Raw genomic sequence first — 20,782 nt, forward strand, 5'->3', positions numbered from 1 at the left:
GTCCTCACATACGCAGTAAAGAAGCAAGCTCATAAAAACTACAATGTTATGAATATTCCATCACTGCAAACCCAGACTGTCATGAGTGTTCTAAGTTAATCAAAAAAGCTACAAAAGCACAACAGGAGAAGTGGGAAACCAGGCAGTTTTTAAGTACACAGGGTCATAAGAGAGAGGTTTAAGTCTGGCTTTTAAACAACTGAACAGTGTTTGAAACTTAAGAATAAGTTTAAGAAAGGAAAACTGAAATAATACTTAAGAGCTGTAACTGAAAGGAATCACAATTTCAACAGTAACAGGGTCACAAACACCCCCCCCCCACCAAATATTAGCAAGGGCAACCTACCTTGAATAATTCAAATAACATATGAAACAAATGAGAAGGTACATAGACTACTTGAATAGGCTTGTTTGGAGCTTTAGCTAAAAAAAAAGAGAAATAAAAACATCAAATAATGTTTCTTCAGAACAGTATTTTGTAGCATTGCTGTTTACCAGAATAACACAAACATGTAGGCACAGACAAGTATGTAAGCATGTTCTACTTTTCCCAGGGCAAAATTAGTTCCATGAAGTAAAACCATAAATTTTAGTCACTGCTATCACCTGAAAGAACACATTATTATTATGATCTTCAAATCCATCCAGTCAGCAGACCTTGTTTATATACAAAACTTCACTAAGCAATAGTTGGTTTCCTACAACAATGTACACTAACCAAGAAAACATTCCTACTTAAGTAGGAAACTTTCACATGCTCACATACTATTTAAGCACAATATTTGCTGCACAGAAAGATTCGTAAAGTAAAGAAAAACCCACTGTTTAAATATTTTAAAATCAACTACATGTCTTCCCTTCATTAAAACACACAAAATAAAAGTATTCACAAAAATTTTCAATTATACTTCAAACAATATCTCAGTTTCCATATTCCAACCCATCCCTGAACTGTCTGTCTGCTGCTGTCCCACTGTGAGTGTTCCAGCAGAGGGGTATGGCTTGGCACAGGTCTGAATGCCAGAGCGCTCATTGATTGACTGGGCAGAAAATAATACAGCTGCATTTAATACATTCCACTTTTGGGGCTGAAGATGAAGTCATCCCTGAACATTCAAGTATCTACTGGCATTAAATTCTGCAGTTACAGAGAGTCAGACTGAGCAGCAGTTCAGACTGAAGGGAAGTCTCAAACTGTCTGCTTCATAAATTCCAGGAAGATTTAAATATGCACAAAGAACATGACTGGAGTCAACTTCATTCCTTTTGGCACTGAGGGCTGGTAACAATCCCAGCCATTATTTTAAGAAACATGGTAATGAAAACTCCTAGGAAAAGGAGAAGACCAAAACAATGCTCTGCAAGGCAACTTGGTATTTTATTCTGTTATTTTTGTCTGTCCACACTCCCATTCCCTTACGCTTCACTGAAACCAAGGCAAACTGACTCACACTTGTCTGAGGCACAGAGATAGAAAATGAGTCATTGTTGCTCTTGCAAGGTAATTTGCAAAGCTGCTTTCCTCATATTGATAAGAAGCTGATTTAAAGGAAACACGTAATTCTTTATTCACTTTTTTTTTTTTAGCTCCAGCAGCTTGCTTTCTCTACTGCTGATCTTTTTACTTATGCCTTCAGATGAATTTTGCATTGATTGATTCCTCTGCTGCAACACTCAGTACTTTTATCTGTAGAATCACTCAGTTTAAAAGGGGAAGGTTGGGTCCTTTGTTTTTGGGAGAGATGGGTGGCAATGCATCACTGCTGACACTGTGTAGGGAAATATTTCTACACTGCTCAGTGGTACTGTGAGCAACACACATTCCAAGTATCACACTCTCCCACTGAGTGTTACCTATTTCTGAGACTTTTGCAATTCTTCTGCTGAAGTTTGGAACCATCTCAGTCTTATGTTTGGCTGCTGTCCAAAATCTGGGAGAGGATCACTCAGGAAATTTTTTTAAATAAAACAAAAAACAGCTCCCTTTTGTCAATAAAATAATGAACAAAAAGCAGCCAATATGCTGACCCAGCCTGTCTCATCAGTTTGGTGTCATCCAATTATCATTTCTGCAATCAACTTGAAGCAGATTTCCATGTGAGAGGTTTATGACAGGATTTAAAGTACAGACTACCTAATAAAATTCCCAATTTTGCCATCTTACACAGAAGGGCTCACTACTGTGTTAAGAGTGCCAGTGGAATTCATGGGTTTAAAAGCACATTTCAGAATAAAACAAGTTTCAGCTCTGCTAGAAGATGAGAAGGCAGGCATGTTTCCTACCCAGTTATGAGGAGTCTTGGTTTATTTTCTTTGAAGTGGTAGTGAATTTAGCAGATAAAGCTCTGCTTTCAGCACAAAGAAGTGCACATCATGATGATAAACTACAGTACAGGTGCCCACATAGACACGTTAGAACAAAAGTAACTGCATAGCTCAAATTATAACTTACAATTAAATAATAAAACTAAGAATCACAGATACCAGAAATGCATTTTCTTACACACATGAGTTAAATTAATTTCATAATTACCATTGAATTCTTCAACTTCCAGATCAGGTGCCACTGTATAGTACTGTTCACATAACATCTTAGCTGTTTCATAAGCATCTACAAAACAACAGAACAAACACTGATTTATCAAAATCTAGTGACCAGCAGTGTCCACCCTCCCTGTGAAGGACCACAAACAGAACACTCACTCTGAGCACCAGTTTGCAAGGATGAAGCTGAAATCTAATCCCTTTTTCTCTCTACACTCATAGCCCAGTTGTCAGGAAAGGGAAAACTCTATCTAAAGCTCTACAAAGAAAAGCACAGTACTGGAGAGAAGCCATTTTTCTTCTTTGTTCAGTGCTTTAAAAGCAGAAGGATGCAATCTTAGGCTGACCATAAAATCTACATATTTTTTATTTCCTAATCACAGTTTAATACTTGTTCTTTCCATCTAAAATAAAAAAGGATGACATTACAGCCACAAATTCAGATTCTCCAAACAAAATACTATTTACAGTACTTAATTTTCAAGGTCTCTTGGAGAAAAGTTGGAGAAGATTCTTCATTTCTTCCCACTGAACCAAAAATGACACCCCCAAAGCCAAGTCAGGCTTTATGTATTGTTGAAACACAGGCAGAAAGTGTAAGTTACCCTTTGTCACTAGAGGTGCCCCTAAGGTTCAATAGCAGGCAATATTGTTTAACTTACCCATCAGTGACTTGGGGCAGGGGCCTCCTCAGTGAGCTCCCTGCAGACCCAGAGCTGGGCAGCCCTTCAGAAGGGCCTGACAGGCTGGAGAGAGGGGCAGAGGAATGGTCTGGGATTCAGAAAAGGCAAATGCAGGGCCCTGCACTGGGGAAGGACCAGCACAGGCAGCAGCACAGGCTGGGGGTGCCCTGCTGGAAAGCAGCTCTGCAGAGAAGGGCCTGGGCTCCCATGGACAATGAGCTGTCCATGAGCCAGCAGTGCCCTGGGGCCGAGAGGGCCAAGGGGATCCTGGGGTGCATTAGGGACAGCAGGGCAGGGAGGTGATCCTGCCCCTCCACCCAGCCCAGTGAGGCCTGTCTGCAGGGCTGGGTCCAGCTCTGGGCTCCTCAGGACAAGACAGACAGAGATTTCTGGAGCAGGTCCAGTGGAGGGAAACAAGGATGAAGAGACTGGAACATCTCTCTTATGAGGAAAGTCTGAGGGAGCTGGGCCTGCTCAGCCTTGAGAAGAGACAACTGAGGGAAGCCCATCACTGTTTAAAAGTATCTGCAGGGGAGGTACCAAGAGGATGGAGCCTTTTGGAGGCTCTTGTCAGTGTTGCTGAGCAATAGGACCAGAGGCAGAAATTGATGCACAGGAAGTTCCACCTGAACATGAGGAAGAATTTCCTCCTTCTGCAGGGAACAAGCACTGGCACAGATTGCCCAGAGAGAGTTTGGAATCTCCTTCACTGGAGATGTTCAAGAATGACCTGGGTACAATCCTGTGCCTTGTGCTCTGGGATTGCCCTGCTTGAGCAGGGAGGGAGGTTGGACCACAGGATTTGCTGTGCTCCCTTCCAACCTGACCCATTCTGTAATTCTGTATTTTAAAGATTTCTCATTCTTTTCTTAGCAAATCTGGGTCAAACACTTAAGTGCAGTCTAACATTTCATCTTCCTCTAAAAGCCAGCTCTCTGGCAGAGTCCTATGACTGAAGAGGCTGTGACGTTCAAAGCATGCTTCATGGTGTGGGTGGAGATTAAGCAGCAATAGCAGTGAGAGATCTAAATCTAAATTCCTGTGAGTGGCTCCAGAAAAAAACCTGAATTCACTGTCAGCTCAAAAGTCTCACTGCAGGACAGTCAGCAAGACAGAGCCACCTCAGGCAGCACAGACACAGCACTTGGTGCAGCTGCTTGAAGCAAGATGTGGCTGTTTAAATCATTTCTACATTGTCTGAAAGGCATACAGGGCTTATAACTGCAACATACAGCACCAAAAGCAACATTTTAACTGATATACTGCTCAGAATGCTGCCTGTGAACCAGGACATTTGGGAACTAGCACAGCATACAGAGCATAAATTAATCCTTCCACCAATTCTACACAGAAAAGGCCTCAATCACCTTGACAGGACTATACAGCCCCTGTCTTTAAGGCCATTTGGTATCTCTGAAAGGCAACACTGGACACTGGTCAGTGTTGTGGATGATCTATTTCAGCTACTTGTTTGAAAACTGGACTTAGCACCTTCTGACACTGTGCACTCCCCTGTCAAAGGCAGCAACTGATCTGATGATCAAAATTGATTCAAATATTGCTATTAGAAGGCAAAGCTAAATAAACAACATGGCTGTAACATATAAAGTGCTGAGGCCAAAGTACAATAAGGTCAATCAAAAGAAAAAAACTGATGAAAAAGGCCATCTTAGGAGCTAAGAAGGGGTAGAAAAAAAGCTGTAAGAGCTGTAAAAAGCATTACAAAGTGAGCTATCATCAGGTCAGACTTTGAGATAAGAAAGGTTTCTCTCTCACTTCACCAAAGGCTGAGAGAAAGTGAAGGGGAAAAACACATTCCACCCCTCTTTGCAGCTGCACAAACAGCAGCAAAGGACAGACCCTGGAATTCTCTCCTACAGCAGGACCTGCATTTGCAAACAGACACACCCAGAGTGTGAACCCTCCATGGAGATGTTCCTGAAGCAGCAGGCATTGCCTCATGCCTCCCTGCTAACATTCTGAGAGCAGGTAAACGTTCACAACCCAGAGCAAGCAGGAGCTGCAGTGTGACTGTGCCAGCTCAGTCAGGTACAGCCATCACATCCATGTCCTCTGCAGGAGACAGAACAGGCTCTGTGTGACCAGGTGACAGAGCAATGTGGAGTTTCACTGGGATATCTGCACACCTGAGGACATTTTACTAAAAGACCTAACTAAACAAAATTGAAATTTCACTTACTCTTAGCTTTCTGTAATACCAGAACGTGATACAAAAGCAGTACCTGGGAACCTGCTTCGAACTATTTCAGGAAGAAAACATCTAAAGTTTAACAAAACATTTAGACACTTCATCTGATATTTCAAAGCACAGATTAAAGCTATTAAAAATCAAATAGTGTTCTTAGTTCTGTTAACAAACCAAAAGCTTCTCTCCTCTCAATAACGAAGACATTAGAAAGTCTCAATAAGCCCAGGAGTTTATTGGGAGCAGAACTTTCATTTAATAAAATAAGAAAAGAAGAAATGGATTTAAATCACCTTCAGTTTCTTTTATCTCAACAAAATATTTCTTAATATTTTAAATTAGGGGATTATCTTAATCTTTTTAAATCTAATTAATCTTAACTTCATCTTACCTTTAACCACCTCTGCCACATCACAATTAGGATCAATACTTCCAATATGCTTGGGATGAGCAGGATTAATATCTCCACCAAACAGAAGTGCTAAAACAAAAAAGAAATGGTAGTAAATTATTTATTACCCTTGATGCAGGCCAGAAAGTTGGAATCTGAGGCATCTGAGATTTACTGGATATTGCATCATTTTGTAAAAAGATACTCCAGCAAATTGCCAGAATCCTCGCTTAAGAAGACAACTTGTCTAACTTCTCATCTTCCCTCCCTTTTTTTTTATTTTCAGTTTTTACAGTCAAGACTAGTTAAAACAGAATTCATGGTGTGGGAGGGTTAAGGTGAAAACCTGCATTTCAAAGCAGATTATAAAAAATTAGATAAAATTAAAATGTAAAACACTCCATCAAAACACTCCATCCATACTGGTATGTCAGAACAGAAGCACTCACAACAATGAAAACATTACAGTACAAAGGGCTGTGGAACTGAAAGGCATCATCAGAAGCCTTTTACACTCACCTAAGCTGCAATTTCACAGCTGGCACAGAGGTCTCCCTCACTCCACTCCCTGGATCTCAGCAGTATGATCCCCACTCCCTCTCTGTACAAGGGTCTGCTACTCACCAGACCCTTCACCAAGAGTTTAAAGAAAACTCCCAAAGAAGTAGAAAGGTTTCGTACTTTATTTCAGGAGTGATGTTCTGCCATTTTAGCAAGTTAGTGAGGTCTGACATGAAGCAGGTGCAGCATGAGGTGAGCAGAAGTCTAGCTCTGAAAGCTTTTCTACCCTGGGCACAGCAAGCTCACACCCAGGCTCTGTGTCCTGCAGAACAGTTCTGCAGGAAACAAACAGTCTGCCAGGAATGTGGGAACAGAAATGCAAACCATGCAAAAACCTGGATTTGCATTCTGCTTTCCAATTATCTTTTTCTTCAGTGCTTCAAGATGAATATTTGCCATCAAAGACAGACCACTAACACTGCTAACACACAGACATTATACAAGGTTAACTAAACTTCAAGCATCTACAAGCAGTTTTAAGCTCCAACCAGTTAAAGAGGAGGATCCATAGGAAAAGCTAGTTCAGTTCAATGAATCAAATTTAATATTTTGGGATTACTGCAAAATACAGTAGCACTCAGCCCAAGAATTATATTAAGACAATGTTTGTACTCTATTGCTAGGATTCTTCTTTGAAAACCTTTTAACTTGGTTTTATGTCTGTCACTCCTCTGCCCAGGTGCAAGCAAAGAAAAAGCTGTACATTTATCTCATTTTCTATGCTTTGCCACATCCAAGTTATCTCTACACACACAGCAAGGCATTTGTTAATCACATGAAAGGTTACTGAAAAGACACACAACTTATAGTAAAACACCTCATACTCCAGCATCTGCATTGTCTGCAGCATACAACAATTTCTAAGAGCTCAGAAAAGCAAAACACTGAGCAGAGAATGAAGCTCTAGAGCTAAAAGGCACAAGACACACTAAAGCAGATCAGAAGACTGTCCTTAACTTTACACAGATCACTTTCTGCATGGTTGCACATGCTGGTTAATAGGAGCTGTGCAAGTAACTCCCTTCACTCTGTAATATGAATATAAAAAAGTGAGTTTATTAGTAACAACAAATGAAACAGAATCTGTTGACAAAGGATGGCTAATTCCAGTATTTATCCATAAATAAGAGATAGGAAGTAAGGGAAGACAAGATATAATTTAACACTTCAGTTAGAAATACTCAACCCTCTTTAGAAGGCAAGAAAGTCTAGATAACAGTACTTAACCTATTCAAAATGTATGGCATCTTTGCATTTCATTATGAAATAAATGAGCTCTACAAACTATGTTGAAAGCTTTGTGAGCAGGAAGATACAGCTAGTCTACTACTCCCTAAAAATACTTTATGGATCACTTCACAAGCCATCTATCTCAGCCAGTGAGACTAAAAAGCAACAGCCACACTAACAAAGACTGACAGCTTTAAAAGAAAGCACACTGGTGTTTTGGATTCATTTCTGATCATTGCAGAGTACCAAACTAACCAGCTGCCAGTATCTCTTTTGCCACAATTAGCACAAAATAGTCATGAGTGAGGAAAAAAAAAATACAAAACAAAGCTTCATCTTCAGGTTTACAAGCAATAACTGAGTTTCCAAGGAAGAGAAAAGCAATTACTTACTGTGCTGGTTAATAAGCATACGGAAAGAGATGCGGTTGGTGTAGAATCTATCTAGGAAATACTGGATGTTACTGCTAACAAATGGATCAAAGCCATACTTTTCCTTGTACTCAATCACCCCTTGTGCCATGGTTGGAACCACGTCATTGTGTCTGTTCCTGACTTTAATTAAAACATCTAAAAAGCTGGAGGAAACAAAATTAGAAATAGATTGTTAGAAATATAATTAAACTCAACAACAGCATAACCATATTATCTGTTTACTATGCCTCCCAGTCAGTAACAAATATCAGAGGGAAAATACAAAAATATAGTACCTAAACAAGCCTATTTAAAAAGAAATATTTGCTCACCCTGCATTGTCTGCAGCACACAGATTCTCTTTCACCACAATCATAGGCACTACCATAACTCTCATCCCCTGCAATTCCTAACAGTAGCTGAGAGACTGGAAAAGAAACTCAGGGGAAAAAAAAAAAAATTGACCACCCTTTAAGATTTACTTAGAAAAATGTGCGTTTTCTTCCCAACGCCTCAACCCATGCAGTGAATTCTGAATGCATTTCCTTCACCTTCCATCTCCGGGGCTAAGTTAGAATCTCAGGACAGGTAATTGTGTGAGTCCTGCTCAGTTTCCTCTGCCACCACTGGATGGCAGAGCGAATACAACGGAGCTCTCGTCCGGAGCCCGGCAGCTTTTAGAGAACACTCCCATTGCTTATAACAAGCATCTCCTTTGAAACAGCTCGCAGGATTCCTGTTTCTCCTGCCAACGCTGCTCAACACCTGTGATCTTCAATGTGCTCATCCTTTTTCCCCCCATATGCAAACCCGTACATACTTGAAATATCAATTATTAATAGCTTTCTAAAGAGGAAACATGGAAAAGCAGTACTACTTAATTCTGCTACATCCTCCAATACTAAATTAATGTTAACACCACAGTGTTTATATAATGCTGTTATAGAAAGTACAAACGGTGAAATGCAGCTTTCCAAAGAAAGCAGAGCTGGAACACTTCTTAAACTATGCCTGCATCTGCAACTCTACAGAGAGTACAGCTTTCAAAAAAATCAAAAGAATATTCTTTGTAGATTTATAACAAATACTGAAAATAAATGTATTTTATTTTTATCAAAAGTAGACTATACACCTGCTAAGGAAAGAATCACAGAAATCACTGCAAGGTCATCTAGTCCAATCCCCCTGCAAATGAGCAAGGGAAAGAACAGACCACAAAAAGTAAAAAGGACCAGTTATTGGTCACCACATATAAGTAAGATCTTTTCTTCCTTTTCAGCACCACTTAGTCAAGACAGTAATTTTTTTATACCATTTTTAACAAGTGATACACTTTTAAAATAATTTCTCCCACTCTACACTGCCACCTGCAAAGGAATGTAGGATCCCTTTTTACTAGTTTTTTCCTGATCCTAAGTCTAGCTAGCACTTTTTGCCTGTGTGTTAACAAACAGTTCAGCACTCTTTCAACACTACTCTGTTGCATAAAAAAGAGGAAGTTTTATCTGCCTAATTCTCCATTCTAAATACTATCACAGTACAGAATGACTGTTCTCTTACTTACCAGTCTTGCTGACTGGGCAGTTTAGAACACTGAATGCTTAAAAGGTTTATAGAGTTTATGTGTTTATTGAGTCCTGGCTCTGTGGGATGTGTTACCTCTGAGAGGGGGTATCAGAGCCTGGTGCCTGCTGTACTTGTGCTGCTGCTCTGTTTCTGAGCAACAAGGCCCTAGCAAAGAGCAGAGCTGGAAGCAATGTTTACAGTCACATCTGAAACACAACTGACAACACTCTCTCCTGACTGCTGTTTGCTCTGCTATTTGTTTTTAAATACCTCCACTATCCAAAATATATACCTGATGCCAAGAGGGCAAATTGTTCACTGATATCCCACTACAAAAGTGCTTCAATGCACAGAACATGCCAAAGGGCAAAGGGCTTAGGTTTATCTGCTGCAGACCAGCAAAATCATAGCTGAAGCTTAGTCAGCATAAAACAAAATATATAAAAAAGGAATGCCTGATTATTGCACTGATATGAGAGTTCCTGGTCCATCTTCCAAGATAAATGAGTTCACTCATGTTTCTACTTAGCAGATGTTTTTAAAGGAACAAACACAAGAGGAATACAGGCAAATCTCAAAGTGGCAGAGCAGAAATCAGAATACACCTCCTTAACCTTAACACTCATTCCTTACAGTCCCTCTACCTGCTACACTCCCAAAGGCCACAAAGCTTTTACTGTACTCAAACTGTGGGACACCGTATCAAGGAATTTTAAACTGTTTATGGGATTAATTAGGAATACTCCAGAACAGCTCTGAAATTTTTTTACCAATTACATTTTCTGTCCACAAATCTGTGTATTTTCAAAACCACAAAGAATAAATAATGCAGTTGGTTCAACAAATGAGAAATTATTAATCAGAAGCTACTTTAGTTCAGTGAGCTTCAGTGGTTTCTGCCTTAACAAAAGAATACTTAAAGCATTACCACAGGTGTTAAATAAATGAAGGCTAAAAAATTCTGCAAATACAAGAAATAGCTTCTGTTGTGGCATTCATTAATTAACTTCCTAATAACCTATATATATTATACTGTTTTGATCCATCACTACAGTACAAGAAAACAAGCATAAGAAAGTCAATATGAAGATAAAGGGAATTTTTTAGTGTCTTTTATGGATAATATTAACTGAAACATGAAAAACACAAAAGTGATGAGTAGAGTAAAAATCCTTTTAAATGCAACAAATGCAATGATCTGAGGTTTTTCTCAATGGCTGCTCTTTTTTGAATCAGTGCTAACTGGCAGCTGAGTATTACAAGAAAGAGGTAAAAGTTCACACTTTGAAAGATTTCTCTACTAGAAAGTATATTTACTTCCAAAGTTCAAAACTAATTAAAGCAGCATTTCACTTAACCTAAAAGTAACAAAACGGCACCTCCTTAATCAGATGTACTCCAGTATTTACTTAGCTCCAACTGCTTACAGAGGCACTATTTTAACTGAACTCTGCAGAGAGGAAGGTTCTTGTTTACCAAGTTCCTTGTGCACGTTATCTCAGACACGCTGGCAGCGGAGGGCCGCGGTGGCTGCCAGCTGCAGGACACTCCCCCACACACCCTCCCTGGAGAGGGCCACAAAGAGAAAAACCAGCACACTCGGGGGTGTAGAGGCTGCACTTAATGTCCTTTGAGAGCACATGTCAACAGTGTGTTTTACAAACCCTTCAATTTTTGAAACACAGCTTAAACCTGTGTGTTTGCTGGATAGTGACATCTTGGGAAATTCCCAACACTTCTGCTGGCCTGCACTCTTCACCAAGCGTGGACACCTTATCTTAGGGCTCCTGTTATCACACTGTTTGGCAGGACTGCAGAAAAACTTCCACCTGACCCTTCTACAGCTAAAAAAGATATCTGTGTTATCAAAAAGGTAAAAGTAACCTACCATTTTACAAATGCCCATACTACTGACAGTGACAGCAATGTGGCAATGCTGCACTGGGGCTTCATAACGTTTGCTAACCAACAGAAGGCAACAGAGAAACTGAAACACTTGTGAAATGCTTCATTAGAACAATGCTAATGGAAAAAAATCTCTTCAAAGGATTTTGTCCAACATTCACAAAAAGATAAAACTCATTAACATCAATCTACATCCCAATTCATACAGTAGGAGCAGAGAGGAGCTGGGCCACTCTGACAATCAGCTTTAGTTTAGTCTCTGCACCAACTCCTGTAACCTCTCACCCTCTCCATTGCAGGGGCACTGCTGCCTTTGCTGGCCCCACCAACATTTTAGGGAGCACAGAGCTCAGGGGGCTACTCTTCCACTACATCCATTTCCCAGTTCACTCACTGTGTGGCCTCACACACAGCTGTGCCAGTACATGGATGACATCTATAGTACCATGACATTAACACAGAAAATGGTTTCCCCAGAAAGAGAGCCCAAACTCAGAACACCACAGCAGGCTATCCAGACAAGCAGTGATAAAACCACAAATAATCAGGGGACAGTTTTCTGTTCAACTGATAAAAGCATTGCACCATTTTAGAAAGCAGTAATTGAAGAACTACTGCCAACATTGATAGAGCACATCTGTGGATATCCAACCTCCTTGAATGATCAGTTTAGCTCCCCTTCTCTCCTCTGCTACTGTTACCCTGATTAGCCAGAAGAGAAATGTTCACCTCAGCTGACAGAAAGTCCAACAAGGCACTCTTAAATTTCTAAAAATCAACTGCCCTGTTATTCTTCATGTTTTTGAGTGTCTGAGGTGGACAGGCATGGATGATGTTCAGCTCCAAACAGAAGCTGCTGGGATGGCACTGGAACAAAGGCACTTCCACCCAGGCAAGATTCACATCATCCTGTGACACCAGTTAAGGGAGAAGGGATGGGGGCCATCATGAAATGCCTAAATCACCTGATATCCTTGGACAAGGATGGGCATTCAGTGACCAAAGGATGCAAGGCTGGGTCTTCTGTACTATAGGCCATATACCCTGTAACATTAACATGTAAAATGTGCTGCTCTAGAGCCTGTTCCACCCAGGAACAGGACAGTGGAAAGGAGCCAAGAGATGGAGCTGCTCCAACCCCTCACAGGCTGCCCTTGGTACTCAGATTCCCCACAGCTACTGCCTGCAAAAGGGCCTTTGGTCCAAAGGACCAGACATACCTTATCATCTGCCAGGTTTTTCTTTAAGCCAATCAGTCTGGTTAAAGAAAAGAACTATTCCTATTTATGCATCCCTAAAGACACCCAAAGTGTCTTCTAGGACTTAAAAGTCCTAGATAAAGGCTCCAATTCCATATGTAATGATATATGCAATCAGAAGAGAACAGTAAACTTCTATGCAAACTTAAATTAACTCAGAAATGTGGGGATTTTCCCCAGGGAAAAGCAGCATTCCTGATACTTTCTGACCATACTGATGGGCTTCTGACCACAAGACGTGAAATTAGGATATGGCTAGGTAGCAGCAACATGGAATACTGACACAGGAGTTGAGAAATTTGTTAGATTTATCTGTATAATCCTAAGATAAATATGGACATAGTTAAGAGTATTTTTGAAAGACATAGTTTGTAAAGAATATTTTAAAAGTCTAATTACAGCTCAATATGCAATTAAATGGCATAGGCTTCAGTAACTTAGGAATAGATGACATCCCAGAGCAGGAAAGTAAAATCTGACTGTCTAATCTTAGTCTATCCAATACTGCCAAAAAGAACAAATCTGCTTTTTAATCAGATAATACAGTTTTAATGTCTTTTCAAAGGTCAGATGTGGTACAGAAGACAGGTCTTACTGTCAAAGACCCTAGCTGAACTTCACCTCAACAGGTAGCAATAAATTCCATGCATACTTATTTTATGTACTTAATTACACAGCATACAATAAGTGCAAGATTTCAAAGCTTTTAACAAACAGTTATCCTGAATGATATTGATATTTGCTTCATTATGAGATATTTGTTCTCATACTCATTTAGAGCATTGCAAACAATATTTGCAGTTGCCATGAAACAGTATCAGGACTGCCATATCCATATGGTAGAATCAGATAATTGATGTGTTAATTATGAGACTCTCAACTAGATCTCCAAGAGAACTACTCATCAGCCTTTATTTATTATACTGTGATCTACCTTGAACCTCTGAAGTTCATAAAAAGCTGAAATTCAGCTACCTAAATACTGAAAGATGGTTTCAGAAGTTACAAAACCACAACCTCAGCCCACACATCCTGGACATGACAGGATTAAAAGGACCTGTGTTACATTTGCCAAGCTCACTCAGGTGTTTAGGACAGCTCATGCCATCTCAAAGGGCAACAGACACCTAAGTTTTGGTAACTTAACCCCATAAAGGAAAGCCTGCTGATAAACTAGTCACAAACAGAAATTCCTGTGTCATCAGCAAACATGCTGATGATGTAAATACAGAATCACAAAATGTGACAGCTAGAGGTGCTTGAAAAACTGATTTGATTTATCCTCTACAGAATAAGCACACCTAGAATGTCACTAAATCTATCTAATCTATTTATAAAAGCTTTTAAAATGGATGCTCTACAGCCTTCAATCTGTTCTCATTAATATTACAGTCTTTACTTTTTGCCCTGCACACATTCTCAACTTTAATAAAAACCAGACATTTTTTTAATTCTCCAGTTCTTCACTTAGAGCAACCCATTATTCCTTATTACAGTGACCTTACTTTTTGGCACAGGCAGACTTCCAGCGTCTCCAGTATCTGTTTTTGCCAGCCTAGACAAATGCCTTCAGCATCATTCAGAGGTGGAACTATCCAAGTCTCTAAATCTTGTTCCTTTCACATCAGTACTGCCCATGAGTGTTTTAATTTCTTAAGAGGCAGTATCCAGAATGAGTAAATGGTACTCACTCTGAGTAAATGGTTACTTTCCCCTTGTTCAATAGCACTACAATTCAGCCAGTCTTTAATCCATACAGCTCCTTCTACAGCTCTGCCATGCAGGGAACTTTGTATTCCTGCACCTGAGCTTCTTCTACATGTACTGGTTGAAACACAAAAGCTGAAGTGTCAAGATCTCAGGTAACATTCTCACAACCAAAAGTGCACAACATTTGAAATGCAGCACCTCCCAAAGCCCTTATTTAACCTAGTGTAACAACACAATGTGTGTATATGAAGTTTGCAGAAGGTAAAACACCATTTTTGCACAACACAGGCTGCATGGTGCACAAACAGAGCAAGGCATTTGATGAAACTCTCTTTAAAGCACTGCTTGATCATGAAGGATTTCAGAGCTTAAAAAGAAATCCAAAAGACAAACTACCCTAAGAAAGTTAATTAATGGAACAAAACCCCTGCAAGAAGTAATATCCTGAAACAAAGCTGACTGCTATAGGTACAGGGTAACTGCAGACCCTAGTAATGGATAAGTGTCTGTATGAGTGCGTGTGTATTTGTGTTTTAGTTCTTTTGTTTTCAAGTCTCTGATGCATATGTTTCACCTGCTGTTCTCACATGAGGGGTTCTTCTCTGTTTTATGCATACACACTTCAAGGAAACATTCTAATGGCAATTTCAATGTTATTTTGTTGATAAAGAAAATTGGCTAAGTTTTCCTTTCTTTTCAAGTAATGTTACTCAGTGAGGTAGGTGAACAACACTAATTGAAGTCCATTAAAAAAGCTTTTAGATAAAAACAATGACTGACACATCAGAATGCTTTCAAACTGAAAAGAATCTCAAACCATTCATGTATTAACATACTTTATTTACAATAGAGCACTAAGCTCAATGTATACTAAAATAACATTTTACTCTTAAGTATCTGATATGCAAGTACAGTCTCCTATCCATGTTGTTTTCTCAATACAGTCTTGAAGGAAGCATTTCATGCCATTTCTTAAACTACCAATCTGCATAACTACAAAATATACTGTTCAAAAGCACTTAAGATACCTACATTCTACTCTAGATTACAATTTTAGCTTTTGCCATACACATTCTAACTTACAATTAAGGTAACTGTTTTCCTAGAGTACAAAACCACTTGGTATTTGAGACAGATTATCTGAAAATGAGCTGTTAGGAAAAATAAGTTACTCACTCATCCAGAACATGAGGATCCTCAGGACTTTTATTTTCATATTCTAAAAGCTCAAGGAAACTCTGCATGTACCTGAAATAAGTGAAAATTATAGAAAGAGAATTAAAATACTTAAACATAAAATACTCTGCATGTACCTGAAATAAGCAAAAATTATAAAAAGAGAAATAAACATAAAATACTTTTTAATTTCATAAAAATACATAAAATACATAAAAAAGATAATTAAACATAAAATACTTTTGAATTTCTTTAGTTCTAAGACTACAGGGTCACGTAAAAGTAACAGATGCACAGTACACAGTTCTCTTTAAGGATTAAAAGTAAGTGGGATGCTGCAACAAAGGGAAAGAAAGCAACTACAATATATTAAGTGAAAAAGTATTACTTATGACCTTACAGTTTGCAATTCAGGAAAATTACTATATAAATGAAACTGGAGTTAACAGGAGCAAAATCTCTCCACGGGTACATGTGTAATTTCGGGTAGTTTGCCCCTGTATTTTGATTTTTCCACTCATCTACTCTATACTGATGTTAGTTTTCTCCCATATTCTTCAGAGAGCAATCCAAGTTTTCTTTCAAAAGCAAGCTCAGAGGAACACTCCCCAAAAGGCACAATAACAGGACTGCACCAAGCTGGTCCTACCAGAGCTCTGCAGGGGAGCACACCCATTCACACACTCCCACTGCTCCTGTGTGTGACACAATCCTTGGTTTCACAAAAACCCCTCTTACCCAACACAGCTCTCTCCTGCTCAGACCTTGGGTTCACAGGAGATTACTGAGGCTCAGAGCCCCGGAGGTACCACACAGGAGCCAAAGCAGAACCCTCAACATGAACGTGGCCAGCCTGCTCTGCAGGACACTGGCACCACCAGGACAAATGTGCCACTCACACACAGCTCTGTGCTCAGCACCAGCCATCGCCCCTGGAGCACATTCAGACACATTCAGCTCACGTGGAGCTTTAGGGACCACAGAACCAGGACCTGTTTCCTGAGTAAACCACACAAGGAATCAATCACACTCATAAAAGGCAGGGTTTGTACATTACCCTCCCTTCACTCCTGGTTAAGTGTCACAGACATATTTTGTGAAAAATCCTTTCTTTAGGAATTTTTTTTCTCCTGAGAAGCTGAGAGGCCTCAGGAACAAAATGTAAACATTGATTATCTGCTGCTATGGAATGCAACAGGTGCATCTGTGATTGGTCTCATGTGGTTGTTTCTAATTAATGGCCAATCACAGTCCAGCTGTCTGGACTGTCTCTGTCACAAGCCTTTTTTATTCATTCCTATTCTATTCTTAGCTAGCCTTCTGATGAAATCCTTTCTTCTATTATTTTAATATAGTTTTAATATAATATATATAATAAAATAATAAATCAAGCCTTCTGAAACATGGAGTCAACATTCTCATCTCTTCCCTCATCCCTAGACCCCTGTGAACACCGTCACAGGTAAACACTGCCACTCCAACTACCGCATCAACACTAATCAGATGGTAATCACATGTGTGTGTCAACAGCTCCAACTCCCAGCAGAGGTGAAATAGACAGAAGAAAAACCAAACAAACCTTTCTTGCACATGAAAACAACTAATTGAAAGGTTTAAACAGCTGAAGCTAACACAAGAGAGAAAAAGTAACCACAGAGCCTACACAAGGGAAAAGCAAAACACACAACCAAGCCTTTCCCTTCTCAGTAGCAGCTACCCACTAGATTAGATCAGCTCAACAAAATGACCTATGCATAAGCTCTTTTGGTAGCAGTGCTATGTTAAGACCAGCTTAAGAAGGCTATGAAACTTCATCCTGCATCTCCAAGCTACAGTGAAGCTTGGGCCAGCACTGTTGTCTGTGTGACTCCCTCCAGAACCACATGCCACTTGGTCCAGCCCCATTTCAAGCTTCAGCCATAGGTCAGTGTGACATTCCTCAGGGACACTGACATTTTCCCATGGTCAGCACAGGAACAGCAGCTCCTGTCCCTCGGTGCATCTGTGCCCTCCTGCAAATACCAGGAACCATTACAGAAACCCCTCAAATATTTGTCACAAGAAGGGCACGTAGCTCACACCTTTAGTAGTGCTTATTTTAAAAGATGTTATTTTATGCTGCTAAGAAATGTCACCAGTTCACAACCATCACACTCTGAACTTGGCTGATTCACATGCAACAATGAAATCATGATCATGCTCACTCATACAGGTACACATTCTTCAACCCCCACCTGTCATTGTACAACACTATCAAAGTCCTGGTTCTGAAACTTCACCACACTTGGGAAGCAACACAAAGATTGTTTTTGATACAGACCTCCTACCATAAATGTCAAACCACAGCAATCCTGTGCAGACACAAGGATAAAACAGCAATGAAGGCTGCTGGTACTGAAGGCAGCTGACACCTGATTTTTGTACTGTGTGGATTTGACTGGTTGCCTGCCATTACTGGAGAAATTAGGGAAACAGGCAATGCTTTTCCTTTATAGTTCTCTCCTTCTGATTCTAAAGTAAAGGAAATGCTACTCTAGAAGTCAAGTTCATTAGCAAAAGCACAGAACCCAGCAAGTTAGCTCAAAGAAAAGGTGAACTTCAAACCAAAGTCACTCAAATTTCTTCCAAGCCCGTGATTAAACCAAGCTAGAAAAAAGTCATTTATTGTCAAATAACCCTAACCCACTGCTCAGTGCCACACTGTACATCACCCAGTCTGGGGTGTGTAATACCTTGTGTCCTATGTCTCTGAATAAAAACTCAGAGGTGCAAATGCTGTACAGCTTTTTCTTTTATACAGGTGTGAATTCCAGTTTGTACACAAAATTCAGTCCCCCACTCCCTCTCCCAAAAAGCTCAAAATTAGAAATTAAGAAAAAATATGTTTAAAAGGAAATTCATAACTCTGGTCTTAATGACCACTACCACCATTACATTCTGAGGAAGGTGAGCAGCCAGCAGTACAGTCCATTCCTGTAAAAGTGTGTGTGAAAATGTCATTCCCTTTTCATATAATCCATCTACTTCCTTGCATTTTGTTTGAATTTGAATTGTAGGTGCAGAGAGGGATAAATGAAGACAGTAACTACAGGATTTGTAAAGCAAAAAAAAAAGCAAGACCTTGTGATGTTTAAGCATAGTTCACATACAACTACCAGCCAGAAAGAACAAAAAAGTACCAGAATAATGCATGAACTACTGTATCATTAATATATCAATACAAGTATTGAGAATACAAACTTTAAAAAAAAAATTCAGCATATATGAGAAAAAGAGAATGTCAGTTTATTTTGCTATATTTGGTGAGTCATCAAAAGCAGAAATCAAAGTCCATGCCCTTCAAACATATTGTCTTTCTGGTGTTTAATTTTTTATCACAATCCACTACAATTCATTGGGCAAGCTCTTTGGTTTCAAGCACCCCTTTGCCTTGTTATTCTGTTAATTACTGCTATGTAGATTGAATTCTTGTTAGTCTGCCAAATGCAATAATTTTAGAATGGCACATTTCATACATGAAAGCACTGCAAAGGCCCATAATGTCAGCTCTGGGTTTTCTTTTCTTAAAAAAATCATGCAAGATACTTCTGCTTTTTTCCTGATGTGTATTTCACTAAGATTTTCCTTTACCATCATTTTAATACCAAAGCACTGAAATGATAAAACAAATCTCCATGGTAACACAATCTTGCTAACATAGTCTCAGTGTAGAAAATAGAAAAAAATCCAATTATTAATCCCTAAACTGTACATATTTCTCTAATGGGTCTTTCCCAAGAGAGGAATGGAAATTTATAGCATTTTCTAAGGAAAAGCACTAGAAAAAAATAGAGAAATTTGTCCAGGGCTAAAAAAAGGAGAGAATTTTACATATAACTGAGTATCATAGTCTGCAAACCTCACGTTTACTTTTGATATTTTATAATCTCTAACCTTATCCATTGTAAGGTTTCACTGTAACTATTTTCCCTCATCACATTAGTAACTGTACCCAGAATTAAACAATTCTGCTATATATTCCATATCCTACCTGCACTTTAGCTATTGTTCCCTCTCAAAACTGGCCAAAAACAAGCCCACTTCTTTCGGCCAAGCAAGCTGCCCATTGATTTTAGAAGCTGAAAACAAGGTGCTGATTGTTGATCTGCCTGCTGTTTGGAATCACTGCAGTGCACAGCCAAAACACATTAACTGTGTTTCAGTCTAGAGTCACTTTATTCCTTCCCTACTCCTTGCAAAAGACACACACAAATTAAGCTATGACCTCAAACTGGGACAGAGCTGATGCTCTGCCTTTACTGAAATGCAAAATTATTATTTTTGGTTTGTTCAGAGTTCACTCTCTGGGTAATTCCAGCTTTATTCAGGAAAGAGTAGCTGAGCAGTACAAAGGAAGGAGAGGGGTCTTGCTCAGTGCTGCACACATCAGGCTGAGGAGCCCAGAAAGGAAGGAGAAAAAACCAACAGAGCCCCTTTCCCAAGAGCAATCAAGCCATCAGTTGTAAAATCAGATTGGCAGCCAAGCACAGGAAGCAAAGTGCCTCCAGCCTGGCCATGGAGATGGATTGCAGAGGGAGAGAACAGGCCTTGCCTGCAGCAGGGAGCAGCAAACCAGGCTGCCTCCCAAGGGAACCAAGGGTGAGACAACTGAGCAACCCAGGACGTTTGATGGCTGGAAGCAGAGAGGATTGATGGGAAAGGATCCATGCTGCACTGCAGGCAGGCCTGATTTCTTATTCCTCTATTTACAGAGCCACTTTAAATTAAAAGTCTAATAAAACCCATCTTAAAGATTAGGACCGTTTTGTATTAATTTTTGGCATGCTGGCATTAATGAATAGATTGGGAACTCAAATGTTAAAGCTCCAGCTAATTTGGAGTCTTGCCAAAAGCACACAAAAACATAGGTTTTCTAGTGTAAAATCATAGCAAAAATGAAACAAACATGCTTGTGACTAGATAAATTATTGAATATATTAAAGTGAGTAAGGAATTAAATGTTTTTCTAACTTGTGGCAAATGTACAATAGATTTTTGATTGCCTATTAATGAACTGACAAGCTTTCTGAACCTATGGCAGAGCAAAAACAAAGGATCATGAAATCTGACCCTCAAAAAAGATTTTCTTGAAGTAGTTG

General features: G+C 39.5%; 1 protein-coding gene across 1 annotated transcript in view; it reads right to left on the reverse strand.

Moving 5' to 3' along the window:
• Window positions 1-20,782, reverse strand: part of PDK3 (pyruvate dehydrogenase kinase 3) — a 53,994-nt gene that overhangs the window by 12,303 nt on the left and 20,909 nt on the right. The window contains exons 3-7 of the mRNA XM_063182345.1: window positions 15,645-15,716; window positions 8,008-8,192; window positions 5,825-5,914; window positions 2,534-2,611; window positions 347-423 (exon numbers count right to left, since the gene is read on the reverse strand). Coding sequence (XP_063038415.1) covers window positions 347-423; window positions 2,534-2,611; window positions 5,825-5,914; window positions 8,008-8,192; window positions 15,645-15,716 — 502 coding nt within the window. The remainder of the gene's footprint in view (window positions 1-346; window positions 424-2,533; window positions 2,612-5,824; window positions 5,915-8,007; window positions 8,193-15,644; window positions 15,717-20,782) is intronic.

The sequence above is a fragment of the Melospiza melodia genome, chromosome 2 (genome assembly GCF_035770615.1).
Source record: "Melospiza melodia melodia isolate bMelMel2 chromosome 2, bMelMel2.pri, whole genome shotgun sequence".
NCBI lineage: Eukaryota > Metazoa > Chordata > Aves > Passeriformes > Passerellidae > Melospiza > Melospiza melodia.